This window comes from Pangasianodon hypophthalmus, chromosome 8 (genome assembly GCF_027358585.1).
Source record: "Pangasianodon hypophthalmus isolate fPanHyp1 chromosome 8, fPanHyp1.pri, whole genome shotgun sequence".
In the NCBI taxonomy this organism is placed as follows: Eukaryota; Metazoa; Chordata; class Actinopteri; order Siluriformes; family Pangasiidae; genus Pangasianodon; species Pangasianodon hypophthalmus.
The window spans coordinates 27,371,979-27,388,483 of NC_069717.1; the positions used below are offsets into that span (position 1 = coordinate 27,371,979).

General features: G+C 41.3%; 1 protein-coding gene across 3 annotated transcripts in view; it reads left to right on the plus strand.

Moving 5' to 3' along the window:
- Window positions 1-16,505, plus strand: part of nr6a1a (nuclear receptor subfamily 6, group A, member 1a) — an 81,714-nt gene that overhangs the window by 62,757 nt on the left and 2,452 nt on the right. For 2 of the 3 annotated variants that reach the window (XM_034306583.2, XM_034306584.2), the window contains 6 exons: window positions 7,046-7,279; window positions 9,725-9,780; window positions 11,249-11,415; window positions 12,102-12,311; window positions 13,050-13,304; window positions 15,282-15,403. In XM_034306583.2, coding sequence (XP_034162474.1) covers window positions 7,046-7,279; window positions 9,725-9,780; window positions 11,249-11,415; window positions 12,102-12,311; window positions 13,050-13,304; window positions 15,282-15,403 — 1,044 coding nt within the window. The remainder of the gene's footprint in view (window positions 1-7,045; window positions 7,280-9,724; window positions 9,781-11,248; window positions 11,416-12,101; window positions 12,312-13,049; window positions 13,305-15,281; window positions 15,404-16,505) is intronic. The other variant, XM_034306585.2, reaches the window with a different exon arrangement.

Sequence of the window (16,505 nt, forward strand, 5' to 3'; positions counted from 1 at the left end):
CAATACAATTCTGAAGATTAAGTCTGAAGTTTTAATACCATATCAGCTGCTTTCCAGTTTGTAATTCATTATTGTTATTTTATTTTTTAAAATTATTTTTTAAAAAAAACTTTATCACAGTATCCACGGTATCTCAGAGAAGTATACTGTGACATAATTTATCACAATATCAGTACTGTATTGTCATATATTGCCCTATTAGTTTTGTATTAGCATTTATTTTTCTAGTTCAAACAGTATTTATATATATCTATTTTTATGTTTTTTTGTTGTTGAGCTTTAGACTGCGATAAATGAGTACAAGATACATGTAAAAGCATCAGATTCAAGTTAACAGTTAGTTTTACAGCTATGGTAACTAATAAATAATAACGATTTTGTTAATAGTAGTAAAATGGCTGAGCTCCCCAGACCACTTTAACGTGAAGATCTTTCCAGGGATTTCATTTTTCCCCTTATTACAGCCCAAAGCACTGTAATTGTGTATTAAATTCACACACACACATCACATTTCACACCAAACTTCCAAAACCTTGGAATTGTGCTTGTTCGTGGAAAACATCCGGACTTTGGCCTTCATAAAAATCTCCCCTTTTTTTTCCTCTTTCTTTCTTTCTTTGTTTCTTTCTTTCTTTATCCTGCAGACTTTAGTTTTTTAAAAAAAAAAAAAAATCTGAAATTCCAAGGCCTCAGATCAAAGCGTGTGGCATGGCATAGCTCGTGTTGGAGATAAGAAGGAGAGGTTTAGCAGGACGGTCTGGAGGATTAAAGCCGAGGTTATCTCGCTGATGGCTGATCAATAGAGTTGAGGGCGATCTTGTGATGTTTGCGCATATCTCACGTATTGATTGTGACTATAATGGCTACAGAAAGTCCAAATGGGCAGAAATAACACACACTCGGAACTGAACACACTCGTGGAACGGCGACTTCTTAGCAGAGCGACTCGTCCTGGTTTCCCTCTTGGCCTTGATGCTTTTCATGCTAGCTTGTTAAGCTAAATTGCTATGTTAAGCTAAAGCGCTATGTTAATGTTAAGTTTTCACTATTAGAAAACCCGAACCCACTTTTCGGTAAATAAACGCAGGCTTTTCAAACAACCAGGCTGCCTGATAAAGCCGAATGTTTTAAACGATCTAGACCTACTTACAGTGCTGTGAAAAAGTATTTGCCTCCCCATTTCTGTTAGCACACTAATGTCTCTAAGATGACGCAAAGAAGGTTACACAGCAAGACAACTGACCTGAAAAGCTGACAAGAGTGGATTAGTCCAAGCCTCGACTCGAACCTGAGAAAAAACCCTGAACAGGAGGCGTGAAAAATTTATCTGAATTAAATATTACTGATTCCTTGTTTATTTATTTATTTATTTTTATGATTTTGTTGTAGGAAACTTCTGGCCCTGTTTTCGAGCAAGAAGTTTCTATAGCTCCGATTGTGTTTGAAGATTTATTGTTAATCCTGTTTAGGATATGTAACATCCATGTAGTTAATAAATACACACACATACACAATGGAACAAAAGCTTAACATCCTGTTCAAATTAAACTATTCCTTAAAACATATTGTATATTCCAAAGATATGAAAGCGTTAACTGTGACATGCACGCGGCAAAGGAGGGAATCTGGGGGGCAAAAACTTTTTCACGGCACTGTATGCAAGCATGGTGGTAGCTGAAGAACCAAAAGCAGCTGACTTCATTAACAAATGCTAATGAGAGAAGCTGAGACGGCTTCGGTGCTCGGAGGGGGAGGAAGTGGAGGGCTTTCTTATGCAATCCTCTGATTCATTCATGCTTTGGCTTTGGGTCAGTCTGAAAAGAAAAAAAAAAGATGGGATGGTACCTTTAAGTGTACATTTAAAGCTTTAAAAGTGATTAATATGTTCCAAGCGTGTACCTTTAATCATTTTCTTAAAGGTGTATTCACATTTCCAGGTGAAAGATATCATATTAAAGGTACACAAGATAAGCGTACGACCCCATTGTCCTGTTTATTACCCTTTTTTTTTCCTGAGAGCGGAGGCGTGGAGAACGAGTGGAAAAGTACAGCAGCGCTGGAATGCACCATCCTCAACTCTAAACTAGTTTAATTCCAATGAAAGGAAAAAACTCTGTCCCCTCTTTCTATTTCTCTCACTATCTTTCTATCCCTCTGAACCCAGCCTCCATTTTCTAGTCCCGCTCCTACATCCAGTCTTCCCATCCTCCGAAACGAATGAACATTAGCATAAACCTCTCCCCCCACCCCCGTCAGTAGTAACAATGGTATCTTCCTCCTCCTTGTAGCTATATTAGTATTAGTATGATTTGTTTTTCTGATAAACTTTGAATCCTGTGCATAATGGGAAAAAAATGGAATCAGTTTTTACTCTCTTTGAATAAAATACGAAGCGGTACTTTCCTTGTCGCTAGAGTAGTAAACCTTTTGTAAACCTTTTGTAAAACCTCCACTATTAAAGGTAAACCTTTTACCTTTAATACTTCTCGTTCACCTACAAACGTCGATAGAGCGTACCTTTGAATCATTTAAAGTACAGAATTATGTTAGTAGTAAATTAGTAAAGATTTAAAGATACACTTCGAGGTAACTTTTTTTCTGAAAAAGTGTTCAAAATGATGACCGTTTTGATATTAATGACAGTTAAACATCTCAAATTAAATCTCAAAATAGTTTTATTCCAACTTATGATCATAAATAAACCGAAATAATATGCCTTTAAGCCTATATTATCAATGTGAATTAAAATAAAACGGCTCTTTAGTGACATGAATCTACTGCAACTTCATGATAAAAGTGTAAATATAATAATAAATATATTACATATCTATAAAGAGCTGATTTAATAAAGCAACATGTAATATAGTGTTTAGTCAGATAACTATGTAGAGCTGAACTCACTACGTTCACACTTGATTGTCTTTCAGCTGAAGCCTAAATTTGTGCAGCCTTAATTCTTCCTGTAATCAGAAATGCACAAATCGATGTCATTTTATTGATCGAAAATGTGTTAAAAGTTTAGATCAGAGAAGATTCAGAAATTAAATCAGTGCTTAATGAAGGTTAGGATAATGTATGTGGAAGATACTGATGATGCAGTCCACCTAGCTGGTGTGTGCAGTGTATACAGTACAGTGTGTGTGTGTGTGTGTGTGTGTGTGTGTGTGTGTGTCTGTTTGTGTGTTTATCGGAAACACGAACAGCTGTCGTCCAGCAGCGCTGTGTAAAAAGCGCTGATCTGGCAACTCCCATTCCTGCTGAAGTTTGGAATGAAACCAGGCCTGACCTCCGGCTAACAATGCACAATTTAATAGAGCCATTAGGGGGTCTGAGCAATCTCTCTCTCTCTCTCTCTCTCTCTCTCTCTCTCTCTCTCTGTGTGTGTGTGCGTGTGTGTGTGTGTGTGTGTGTGTGTGTGTGTGTGTGTGTGTGTGTGTGTGTGTGTGTGTGTGTGTGTGGAGGGAGGGATATACAGCCCAAGGCAAAGGGTTCAAGATGAGGCTGAATGCTGAATGCCTTTTGCATTCCCCCTCCTTTTCTGGTGCAAAACCTGCTGTTTGTGTGTGTGTGTGTGTGTGTGTGTGTGTGTGTATGTGTGGTGACTTTTGTTCTGGCTTGCTAAAAAAAATCTAGTGCTAATTTTTCAGCAAGGACTAAACTTCAAAATCAAGTATAAACCCAGCTCCTCTCACGTTTTCCAAGAAAAAAAAACTACATTGTGACACACTGGAAACTTTTTGCATTTGTGTGAGTGTGTGAGTGACAGGGCAGCCTGAGACGGAGGCGGGTCTCGTGAGGTGACGCTGTGGGATCAAGTGGGTGAAGGTGTGAGGGAACTCCAGGTTTATATGGTGGCCATGCACTTGAAAGAGAGGGGCGACAAATTTGGCCAATCAAAGAGGGCCGACGTGTGAATAAAGGAAGCTGGCGTCGGGAGCAGCGCGCTCTCGCTCTAGGAAGTCGGCCATTTCACGTAGGCTGGCCCATAATTTACGATCACGAATGCATCCTGCATAACACTACTCGCGCTGTAAGAACCAGGCAAATGGTCTGCAGAGGAGGGAAGTCAATGTTACAGTAAAGCATTTGGACTCCTTTTAATGACAAAGAAACTAACACGGGGTTTTCAAACAGGCACACGGCATTTATAGATAGATAGATAGATAGATAGATGGATGGATAGATCACTTTATTCATCCCAGAGGGAGATTCACAAACTGCTGTAATCAGCTGCGACTAGCATGGCGCCATCTTTATAACATGTATATTACACGTTTGGACGTTTAATCTCGTTGTGCGTGAATTCACTACAAAGTTTTAGAATTACTGATAGTGCTACAGACTAAACACTAACATATACGGTGCTATTTTTAAAGCAATGGGGGCGAATACTTCTGCAATCACAACTTTTGCATAAATAATTGTGCATGCTGTATTGAATCTTCTTCCCATTTCAGTATGACGGGTATTTTGTGTAGATTCATGACACACTCCAGTTTCATTTCAACACTACAAAAATATTCAAGGGGAGTGAATACTTATGCAAACCTGTAGAGTGGTAATCAAACCCCCACTGAAGACCTAAATGTGTATTTAAATAGGGTTTATTAAAGACATACACGTACACTGTGGAACAGTTGAGTATAAGTTTTATATATCCTGCTATAAGTGAAATATTTATTTGTTAATTTGTTGATTTCTGAATACACACATTTCTCAAATTTTAGGACTCATCACTTGACCAAAATGCTGCTTAAAAATATCTCTAAACTTTTCTCAATTTCATTACGTCTCTTTATTTTCATGTATCTTATCTACAGCAGCGTGTAATTTAGGAAACTGTGTGTATATTCTGCATATCTGTGTGTGTGTGTGTTAGATCTCTTTTTTTCTTTTTTTAGATTTCTCTGCTCTCTAGCACTAGCGATGACGACTAGCCTAGCTAGCATTTCCGTTCTGATCTCACCAGCTCTGATCTTTATGGCTTGTGTGTAATCAGGAGGTGTATCAGTGACCTCTGGAGGAAAATGTCAAATGTTTTGGGCATGTCATGATTATTTTGTTGTGGATTAATTTTTTTTTTTTTTAATAAAAGAGTATCCTAGATACTTGTACAGATCACATTTTAAAGTCTATATTTTTCCTCTTGCAGTCTTTTTTTAATGTGAGTGTCTATTTTTTGCTGGAACAAATTTGTAATTTCAGCTTTAATTTGTAATAGAGCAATAAAGCTGCCACATGGATTTATTTATAATATAAGTGTTGCATATGTGAAGCCCCATGCAGCACTGCGCTTTATTCGTCACTGTTTCTTTTTCCATGGTGGAGTTGATGTGTTGTAAATGAAAGAAGGAAAGCCTACTGAGCAGCATAAGCCTAATCCATCATTGTTTGTGTGGCTGGATCCCGGCGGCTCCTGCAGGGCCGGTACAGTACGCTAAAGCTCTCGCTCAGCACGCCTCAGGCATCTCAAAGCCCCACACATTCACATGCTAATACACTGGAAAGGCTTTTTCGAACTCTTCATTTAACAGCGAGAGGGAGAAACAGAGATTAATTCTTAGTGGTCTCACAGGTAGCTAAATTCCTCACAGCCTTGTTTGCTATCAGACTAAACAATGTCTGCAGAGAGGGAAAAATCCCGAGACTCTCTCCAGCACTCAGCCCCGCTATCTCTCCTGCACTGCTGACCTCGAGAAGGCCGCTGCGCTTACAAAAGAGAAAGCCACGCAGCAGGGCTTTTCAGAGCCACTGTAATCGTACTGTCTCTTACAAGAGTAAATGGCATGTCAGATGGTTTGAATGGCCTGTTCTTGACTCCGCTGTAACGACAGGCTCGAGGAACTCCCTCTCATACGGAAGGAGAAAAGGCTCTGGGCCATGACCCTGCTTTTATGACTTGAACTCTTCGTTAATAGCCCCCCAGCCCCGGCAGTTGACCCCACTGCATTCTCCAGCAACTGCAGCTTTTTCCTTCTCTCTCTCTCTCTCTCTCTCTCTCTCTCTCTCTCTTTCTGTGTGTTTCTCATTCTTCATGTTTAATGTCTGAATTTTTCTTCAGTCACAAGCAAATCTGAAATTTCTGGAGCGTCACAGCGATTCCTTGGCATCTCTCAGTTTTTCCCTAATAATACGTCTCAATCATTTCTTTGAAATAAAGACTTACTCAGAGTGACGCGTGCATCGAAGCTGTCCCGAGTCTCCGCGGGGGGTCGAGGCTCCAGCAGGCCGCTGAAAGCACTCGGTAAGAGATCTCATTGAAGGATGAAGAGAGCGAGGCAGGGCTCGCGTTTCCGCCGCTCTGAGTTTGAACCCTCTTCCTGCCCAGTCAGCCGTGACACAGCGGCCGTGAGCCGGCACATTCCCCCTCAGCAACACACCACGCAGCAATACCACACCACTCGCCCATCTGCTCAAGGCCTCGCTGAAAGACGTGTGCGCTGTGTGTGGCTTCTTGTTTTTGAGTATCGTTTTTTTTTTTTTGTTTATTTTTGAGGATTACAATTTTAAAAGTTTTAAATCCTTGGAATATTTTTCTAGTTTTTTTTTTTCTCCTATATTTTTCTAATATTTTATTTGACCAAAAGCCTCCATATTTGTCTATTTTAAATAAAAATATTTAATAAAATACTCATACTCTCATTTCACCCATATTTTCCCTCTATTTTTGTGTGTATGATCCTCATTTCTTCAGTGTAGTGTGTTTAGTAATTTGATTGTGTGTAGCTGGCGCAGGTAGAGGGAGTAAACGTAACCTTATATGTCACTCTGGGTGTTGGGTGAAACCTGGACAGGAGTGAAAGCTGACACTGCGGCGAGTCATCCAGAGAGAAGTGGCTCCTGCTACAGCATGTCATGCAGCGTGTGTGTGTGTGTGTATGTGTGCACGTGTGTGTGCGTGTGTGAGTGACCCGCTGTGGCTTCATTAGCTGTGCTTGGCTGCAGGTAGAAAGCTAACCCTATTTCTTCCCCCCTCTCTCTCTCTGTGTGTGTGTGTGTGTGTGTGTGTGTGTGTGTGTGTGTGTGTGTGTGTGTGTGTGCGCAGTAGATGACCAGGCTGAGCAGCGCTCCTGTCTCATCTGCGGAGACCGCGCCACCGGACTGCACTATGGCATTATTTCCTGCGAGGGCTGCAAGGGCTTCTTCAAGCGCAGCATCTGCAACAAGCGCGTGTACCGCTGCAGCCGTGACAAGAACTGCGAGATGTCACGCAAGCAGCGCAACCGCTGCCAGTACTGCCGCCTGCTCAAGTGTCTACAGATGGGCATGAACAGGAAAGGTGAGACACGGACCTGAGAGAGAGAGAGAGAGAGAGAGAGAGAGAGAGAGCATCTTCAATCTGTTCACCAACAAACATTGACACATCACTTACTCTGAGTTATAGCTATACAATAATAGCTAAAAAAAACTGTAATTATTACAGCCTTTTCTTTTATACTGTATAATAATTCAATCAAAATACGGCTGCTTATTAGTCACAGTTAGCAATAGAGGTGAGCGATATGTATCATAATATACTGAAACTGATAAATGACATCACAATATCCTTTTCTAAGTGCATCATCAATACCTGCAGCATGTAACTGGATGTGGACGATATGACAAAAAGATCATATCACGACACTCAAACGCATTATGTATCACGATATTAAGGTTTGCTAACAAACCGCCAGCAAAGTTGTGAAAAATTTGTTCATTTAAAAAATTATTTGAAATAATTACTGAAAAGTGACAGTGTATCACGATATCAATATTATAATCATCATCAATATCATCATCAATGCTCCCAGCGTTTAGTTGGAGTTTAAAATGATTTTGCTCCCAGTTGTATCATTTTCCCAGTATCACACGTCATGAAAGTGTCTTCAGGTATCGTGATATGATATCTTAGTATCGTGATATGATATTTTTCACGTATCATCCACTCCTAATATGCAACCAAATACTGTAAACTAAATGGTAAGCTTTTGTTTTAACGTACCAGGTTTATCATAATCCACTCAGTCTATCATAACTAATCTTTACAATATTGTCCTTATTATTAGCAGGTTAAGCTCATTACTTAAAATTTCATGTGAATTTTGACCTTTTCTAAATATCACATATTAAAATGTAAACGGATTGACTATGTGCACAAATATCAGTATAAAAAAGGGATTAAAAAAAAAAGGAGAAAAAAAGGATAAAATTTGAAATATAAAATCTTTCAATGTGGTTATAAACAAAAATTGTTAACGTTCAGGTCTAAAATGATTAAAAATTGTGGAAAATTTCATTTTTGAACCAAATATTTCAATATTCTTGAGAAAATTTGAGCAGTTTAGGACTGTTGCCTGATGCAGAAGATTTTGGAAGAGTTTGGTTTTAAAAAGCTTGAGTGTTTGTTGCAGTCGATTTGTTTTTTTTTTTTTTAATTATTATTTAATTTGCGTAGAAAGTATAAGAGTATATAAAGATTTACCAGAGCCTTGCTGTAGTGAGAATGGCAGATAGTCTAGTATGGCTTTGAGAGAAATCAGGATAATGATTTATGTTAAATTACCGTAATGTTCTCAAGTGATTTGGAGATTTTTTTTTTAAGATCTTAAATCTTACTAAAACAGTTTTAAAATGAAAGTGTGGATTGAAGCCGTAAGAATTTGTGATCACAATTGAAATCTCTCTCTTTATCTCTCTTGTCTCTGGTTTAACAGTAAAAGAGGCCGGGTGTGGCTTGGTATTTGCTTAGAGCGGTTTACGGTCACATTTTTGCTCTCCAAACACACCTGAACACGTCGTGTCGAACACTGAGTACCTGATTGTGCTGGAAAAGCCGAAGATGTGGACTGTGTTTGGGATGTGAACATGATTCTCTTTGCTCGAACATGACTGAATTGTTTCTATACATATTACAGCACAGAAACTCCTGAGTTCATTTCCTTTATTATAAAAGAGATCATAAATAAGGAGTGCAAAAAAAAAAAAAAAGCTCTATGGCCTTTAGGTTGAGTTCGCACCGCCCCCTAGTGGACACACTGTGCAAACACACTCCATGTTACAGGCTCTAATGCCTTGTTTAGTCCCCAGTAAAGCTGTAGCTGAGGAAAAATACGCCTGAATGATTAAAAATACTGATATCGATGAAAAAAGACTTGCTGATTTGAACTCAGTTCAGGCGACACTGACTTATCCACTTTTCCTCCACATTCTTTTCATTCACCTTTTACCACTTTATTCACCGAGCGTCCTTCAAACAGTGCGTCTGTTATCATTCTTCGCTCCTTAGTTCATTGTCCTTCAATAAGAGACACATTTTTTATGCATTTATAAAGAAAATATTTTTGTGCTTTAATTTTTTTTTTTTTTAAAAAGTTACAAATAAATGTAGAAATTATAGAAACATCGTGCTATATTTAACCTGTATGATTTACAGAACATTTATGCTACATGTCCTAATATATCTCTCTTAACTCTCTCAGTGCAGGGAGAAGACTGAGGAGTTAAGATATAACGTTTAAGAATAAAGCATGTATTAAATCCTTTAGCGAGCCTGAGATATTCAGTGTACTAATGCTGAAGACTGCAGGACCTGCTTTCACACAGAGTGTGTGGTGATTTAGACATGCATGCTGACAACCTGGAGGAGAAAACAGTGATAATTACATCATCAGCTGATTTACTGCCTGATTTGCTTCTTGCACAGTTATAATTTCTAAGCCGTGGATTATTGCGTTGTGTGTTTCAGCGATCAGAGAGGATGGCATGCCAGGCGGAAGGAACAAAAGCATCGGGCCTGTTCAGGTAAACTGAAAAATAAAATGTTTCCATCAGTTTGGATTTCTGTTCCTCCTCTGCCCTGCTCTTGTTGTCTTTTCTCTTTTTCTGTGCCTCTGTGAGACAGTGAGAGAAGTTCCTCTACATGTGCACCGCCTTTGTCTCGTAGAGCGATATGGACATGGATGTCGACATGCTGAATTGTGTCGGAGTGAATTAGGACGTGGCGCCCTCTCCGCAGTCTAAATACGTTAATTTCATTAGCGGAATGTCTTTCCTTCAAGGCCGCAGCTCGGCTGAATGCACCTTCTTGTCATTCTTCTCATTCACTCTCTATTAGCCTCATCATATCGCTGTGTTTGGGTATCTTTATTTTCTTGCGGGCGCACGCGTGCGTGCGAGCACCTTTGGAGAGAGAGTGTTTAATTCTCATATCGAGCAAAATGTTCTTTTGTGATTCTTGAAATGCCTAATTATCAGGACTGCGGTCTGTGCTAGCGTGGGTCATGCGCTATTATGAAACCCCGCGTGTGGGCTGACAAATAGCCGGCTCTGAATGGCTAAATGTGTATGCGCACACGTCTGTGTGCGAGTGTGTTTGTGTGGCCTCTCTTTTTCGCCTGTGTGTATGTTGGGGCTACATTAGTCGTGCAGAGTGCAGTCATTAAGCTTTAGACTCCATTCAGAGTGATGTGCCATATGTGCTGTGTAGATTGGAAGGGGGAGAGGCGTTATGAAAGCTCAGCTTTGTTGTGGCTCTGTAAAGCCCCCGATGAGCCACGGATGCAGCCTACGCCGGGCAGTTTGACCCTGCACATTCATGCCATCGCCACACACACACACACACACACACACACACACACACACCTGAACCCCTCCACACGGCTGAGCTGCTGAGGAGCAGAGAGCATGTTAAAGCCAGAAACACTCGCGCTTTTGAAATGCTAATTTCTCTCTGTGCACAATCAACAATAGAAAAGTTTTTTTTTTTAGAAAACATATAACTTCATTCTGGCTTCTCTCTCTCTCTCTCTTTCCCTCTCTCGCTCTTTCTCCCTTACTCATTCTTTCTACCTCTCGTTCTTTCTGTCTCTCACTTTTTCTTTATATTCCTTTCGTTGCCCCCACCCCCACTCCCACTTTGTCTCTCTCACTTGTACTGTCAATCTCTTTTCTTCTTTATAACTCTTGCTTGCTATGTTTTCTATTTTGTCGATGTCTATTTCTCTCTGTCTCTCTCTTTCTGTCTATCTTTTCTGTCTGTGTATTGTCTATCTTACTTCTTCCTTTTGCTTTCTCTCTGTGCATGTCTCTCTCTCTATCTCTGTCTCTCACTCTATCTGTCTCTTTTTCTCTGCCGTTCCTCTCTGCCTCTCTCTCTGTCTATATCTCTCCTTTTCTCTGACTCTATTTATTTCTTTCTCATTCTCTGTCTCTCTGCTTCTCTCTGTCTGTCTGTTTGTCTGTCTGTCTGTCTCTCTCTCTCTCTCTCTAGATCTCGGACGAGGAGATAGAGCGGATCATGTCTGGTCAGGAATTTAAGGATGAGGCCAACATGGCAGAGCACACCTGGGGCAACAATGGCGACAGCGATCACAGTTCCCCTGGCAACGGCGTCTCCGATGGCAACCAACCTTCTCCTGCATCCACACTCTCCTCCAAGTAAGCATTTAATGCCTGTCAAAGCCGCCGCTCCGTACCCACAGATCAGACATGCCTTTGACACGTGTCTTTTGTCTCCTGTCCTCCTGTGCTGCAGTTGTGACAATGAAATGCACAATAACGCTAGCTCAGCCCTGACACGCGCCTCTGATTCCATCACTATTCACAGGGTTTGCGGAAATTTTCACATTTTCACATCACCTCAAATAGAGCTGATCAGTCAGGACGTCATTTCTGTCTGACCTTTGTTTCTTGATTTTTGCATTGTTACGACTATGATAATTTACTTCTATACCAGCCAGTTTATTAGGTACACCTCCTTTGGCTTGGATCTACACTTATTGTAGATTTTTTTTTTTTCAAGACAGTCATTAGGAATACAGTTATTATGACATTATTTAGAAACCCCAACGACCCTCGTATCACTGCCATGTCAGTAATATCTTATCACCAAAATAATAATCATATCAATCAATAATCAATCAAATGGTAACTTTCCTTTTCTGCAATATCATTATTATTTATATATTATTCCCATCCCTGTTTATATTTTACACACCATTTAAACACCCCAAACTCTTCAGTCTTCTTCTGTTTTAGTGTTACTGAGACATAATGTCTGCAGTGCACCTCTTTGTAATCTCTTTCTCTCTCCCTCTTCTCGTCTTTCCCTCCCCTACCTGCAGTCGCTCGGTGGAGCTGAATGGCTACACGGCCGCTCTCAGGGAGCAGTACATCGGCAGCGCCGTTGCCCAGCACTACCAGTTCCTGCCTCACCTGTTCAGCTACGCAGCGCAGCCCCGCAGTCTGTACCCGCAGAGTCATACCCTCATCAGCCAGCTGGTGGCAGCAGAGGAACTGGCACCACTGGGCACTCCCATGCTCATCGAGGACGGGTGAGCTCGAGCTCTCACTGGCCTTCATTTTCCAATGATCAGTGAATACATGCACTGAAGTGACTTACAGAATCCTACATAAGGCCTAGTTCAATATTAAATTTTATCTATATAAATATATATGTGGAAATACACAAGATTCTGTTGTCCTGTCTAGTTAGTGTTCACTGGCCTGTGTAATTATTATATATTTTTGCACTTTATACAGTCCTGTGTATACGAGTCATATAGAGGAATGACAGCTAAAACCCACCTGTCTTGAACCTACAGTGGTTAATTCTCAAAATGCTCAAGTGTCTTCACCAAAACAAATGCTGACCTTGATGGCACATTAAGTGGCACACTAACGGTGCTGAAATGGCATCATGGTATGGGAAAAACAGCCAGGAAAATGGTTAAAACTGTATAAGAAATGTTACTTGTAATGAACAGATAATGTTTTCTAAATGGAAACAATAAATACAGATATGAACAGAAAGGTACGTTATTCTTTTTTCGTCTCATACAGGGGAACATGCAGGCCGCAAATACAACAGACAAACTGTATTATCATATGGGCTTTTTTTTTTTTCCAATTTGGTGTCAGTCGTTTTTCATGACCTGTATCTCATGCAAAACTAAATGCAGGATTTGGTGAAGTCTTGCATTATTGTGTCGAATAAGAGGTCAGAACTTGTCTACCTAATGCCTTATAGAGTATTATTACTTAAACCTGTATCATATTCGTGTCTGTTGCAGGTACCGGGTGACCCAGGTGGAGCTCTTTGCCCTGCTGTGCCGCCTGGCCGATGAGCTGCTCTTCCGTCAGATCTCGTGGATTAAGAAGCTGCCGTTCTTCTGCGAGCTCTCCATCGAGGACTACACACGCCTGCTGAGCGCCACGTGGCAGGAGCTCATCCTGCTCGCCTGCCTGACCGTCTACAGCGCCCAGATCCTGGGAGACCTCGCCAACGTCACCGACAAGTACACACCGTCCGATCACGAGCTTCAGGGGTGAGTCACTCAGGGCAGGAGCTGACACAATTAGTACAGAGGTGGAAGACACAGGCTCTTCATCCAACCTTCAGAAGAGCCACTGATGCTCGGATTGTGAATAAAACACACTGATGCTCTTTAAAAAAAAAAAAAACCTCTTTTTGTAGCTGTTGAAGATGAGAGTAAAGTTTTGGACCATATCGAAGAAAAATAGGATTTACACAATAGTATATTATACCACTGTGCTGTTGAATTCTCAAATCTGATTAGTCAGAAAGGGTTAGGTGGTGATTCATTTTCTATAACAGCAGCTCTGACAGTAGTGCAGCTACAAATCACAGCCTTACATTAATGCGCTTGTTCTAATATGATATCGTTTCTATAGTAACAACTTCCACATTTATGGAAGGAGTCTCCAGTGTCTCATGTTCCCTCATGGGATTGGATTTATGAGATTTGGGAGACGCAGGAGTGAAAGTGTCCACTAGGTTTGATCTCAGTGGAGTCAGGATAAAGGGCAGAAATGTCTGCACTGAGATGCACTTGAGCGGCTGTGAATCATTACAGCCGGGCCTATTCTCCACGCTCCAGCTACGCGCAGGCATCTGCAGGCTTCTGCGATCGAGTGTAGGAAAGAGAAATAGGTTTGTGTGTGTGTGTGAGAAAGTGTGTGTAGGAGGCTGTGCGTGATGACACAGAGAGAGTAGAATAGCGCTGTTGTGTCTTTCTCTCATCTCGGACATAAAACAGACGGGATTGTGTCTTGTGTCTTGTGTTTGAGATATTAATGTGCGCTGTTGATGATCAAACTCGGAAGGATTTAAATGAATCAAATCATTTTGGAGCAGTTTACACTCACAGTGGATTAAACTGTTTTAGAATATTAAAGAGGGACTTGTAGTGTATCAGTGTTAAGCTTGGCTTTACGCCAGGGTTTGACTCGTACGTCAGTGTGTGACTAGCACAGTGTGTGCTCGAGTGAAATACAAGCAGCATCTGGTGTGGGGTGTGTGTGTGTGTGTGTGTGTGTGTGTGTGTGTGTGTGTGTGTGTGTGTGTGTGTAAATGAATCTGGAATCAGCTGACCCTTGTCCCGCTTTCTCTTGATCTCTAGTGTAGATTTACAGTGGCGTTGTGCGGGCAGAGGGCAACATCCGCTCTACCCGAGCAGCCACTCAATTAAAATGATGGCCCGCTATCAGGGAGGAGAGCTCAGAGGCCGGGGTAGATAAAGCCAACATGCAATCAGATCCTGATAAGCGACGCTTTCTCCAGAAACAAATAAATTAAAAAGCGAAAAAAAGATGAGGAGAGTGCTGTGATGCGTGATTAAATAATTACGCGATGGGAGAATGGGAGGTGTGGGCTTTATTCTGATTTTTAACTAATGCTCAGTGAAATAATAATAATGATAACGAGGTCGGCGAGGCTCAGCTGTTGCTCCGTCAACGCGGGAGTGAATTAGGTGGACGAAGAGTGTTTGGTGATCATCACAAGCCTGATAACATTTAAACAAACCTTCTTTGTAGCCTCAGACAATTTGGATTTAAAGTGATGTGTTGCGAAATGATCAAAGGTGCCGTTTGTAATTTTAGTGCCCTCTGCTGCCCACTGTGCAAATTACGAAAACATCATTAAGATGGCAGCGAGGGCAAAAACATGTCAAGATGGGATGATGAAGCAGAGTAATTGTTGCCACTTGTATTATTTTCTCATAACCGCATGCCCCGAAGTGTTTTATTCCCTTTATACCACAGCTATTGTTTTCATTAATTAAAGAACGATTTCATGCTTTTTATTCATTTAGAGTTACATTTATTGTTGTGAAACAAGTTAGCTCCTGTTACGTGTATATATATAGCAGCTAGAATGTTACAGAGAAACCTGCACAGCGAATATTCTTAATGTATTGGAGTCTGAAAGTGAAATGGTGAGCCATGCTGATAAAAGCTTTGTGTGTGTGTGTGTGTGTGTGTGTGTGTGTGTGTGCGCGCAGGTTTAGCGAGGATGGCATGGAGGTGATGGAGAAGCTGATCTATCTGTTCCGTAAGTTCCACCAGCTGAAGGTCAGCAATGAAGAGTACGCCTGCATGAAGGCCATCAACTTCCTGAACCAAGGTAACCAGCAGCAGCTCATTAGCATTAGCCATTAGCTCATTAGCTCATTAGCTCATTAGCTATCAGGGCAACAGTGTTGTACTTCAGTTACAGGGAACACAAGGCATTATGGGAACAGTGTTGTTCTGTGTCAGTGTGTCTCAGCTTTGCAGGTCCGTCGCTCTTTTCTTTTTTAAATCATAGTGTCACTTGGTGAAAGAAACAGGTTGTACTGTATCTCTCAAGGACTCTGAAGAGAAAATGCAGAAAATACAATTGTTAATAAAACAAGACCTGAACACTGAGCTGAACACCACAGTGTGCTGAACACAACACTGAGCAGCACGCTGAGCTCAACACAACACAACACAACACTGAGCTCAACACAGCACAACACTGAGCTCAACACAGCACAACACTGAGCTCAACACAACACTGAGCTCAACACAACACAACACTGAGCTCAACACAGCACAACACTGAGCTCAACACAGCACAACACTGAGCTCAACACAGCACAACACTGAGCTCAACACAACACTGAGCTCAACACAACACAACACTGAGCTCAACACAACACAACACTGAGCTGAACACAACACTGAGCTCAACACAACACAACACTGAGCTCAACACAACGCTGAGCTGAACACAACGCTGAGCTGAACACAACACAACACTGAGCTCAACACAACACAACACTGAGCAGCACGCTGAGCTCAACACAACACAACACAACACTGAGCTCAACACAATACAACACTGAGCTCAACACAATACAACACTGAGCTCAACACAACACAACACTGAGCTGAACACCACAATGTGCTGAACACAACACTGAGCAGCACGCTGAGCTGAACACAACACAACACTGAGCTGAACACAACACAACACTGAGCTGAACACAACACTGAGCTGAACACAACACTGAGCTGAACACAACACAGCACTGAGCTGAACACAACACAACACTGAGCTGAACACAACACTGAGCTCAACACAACACAACGCTGAGCTCAACACAACACAACGCTGAGCTCAACACAACACAACGCTGAGCTCAACACAACACAACGCTGAGCTCAACACAACACAACACTGAGCTCAACACAACACTGAG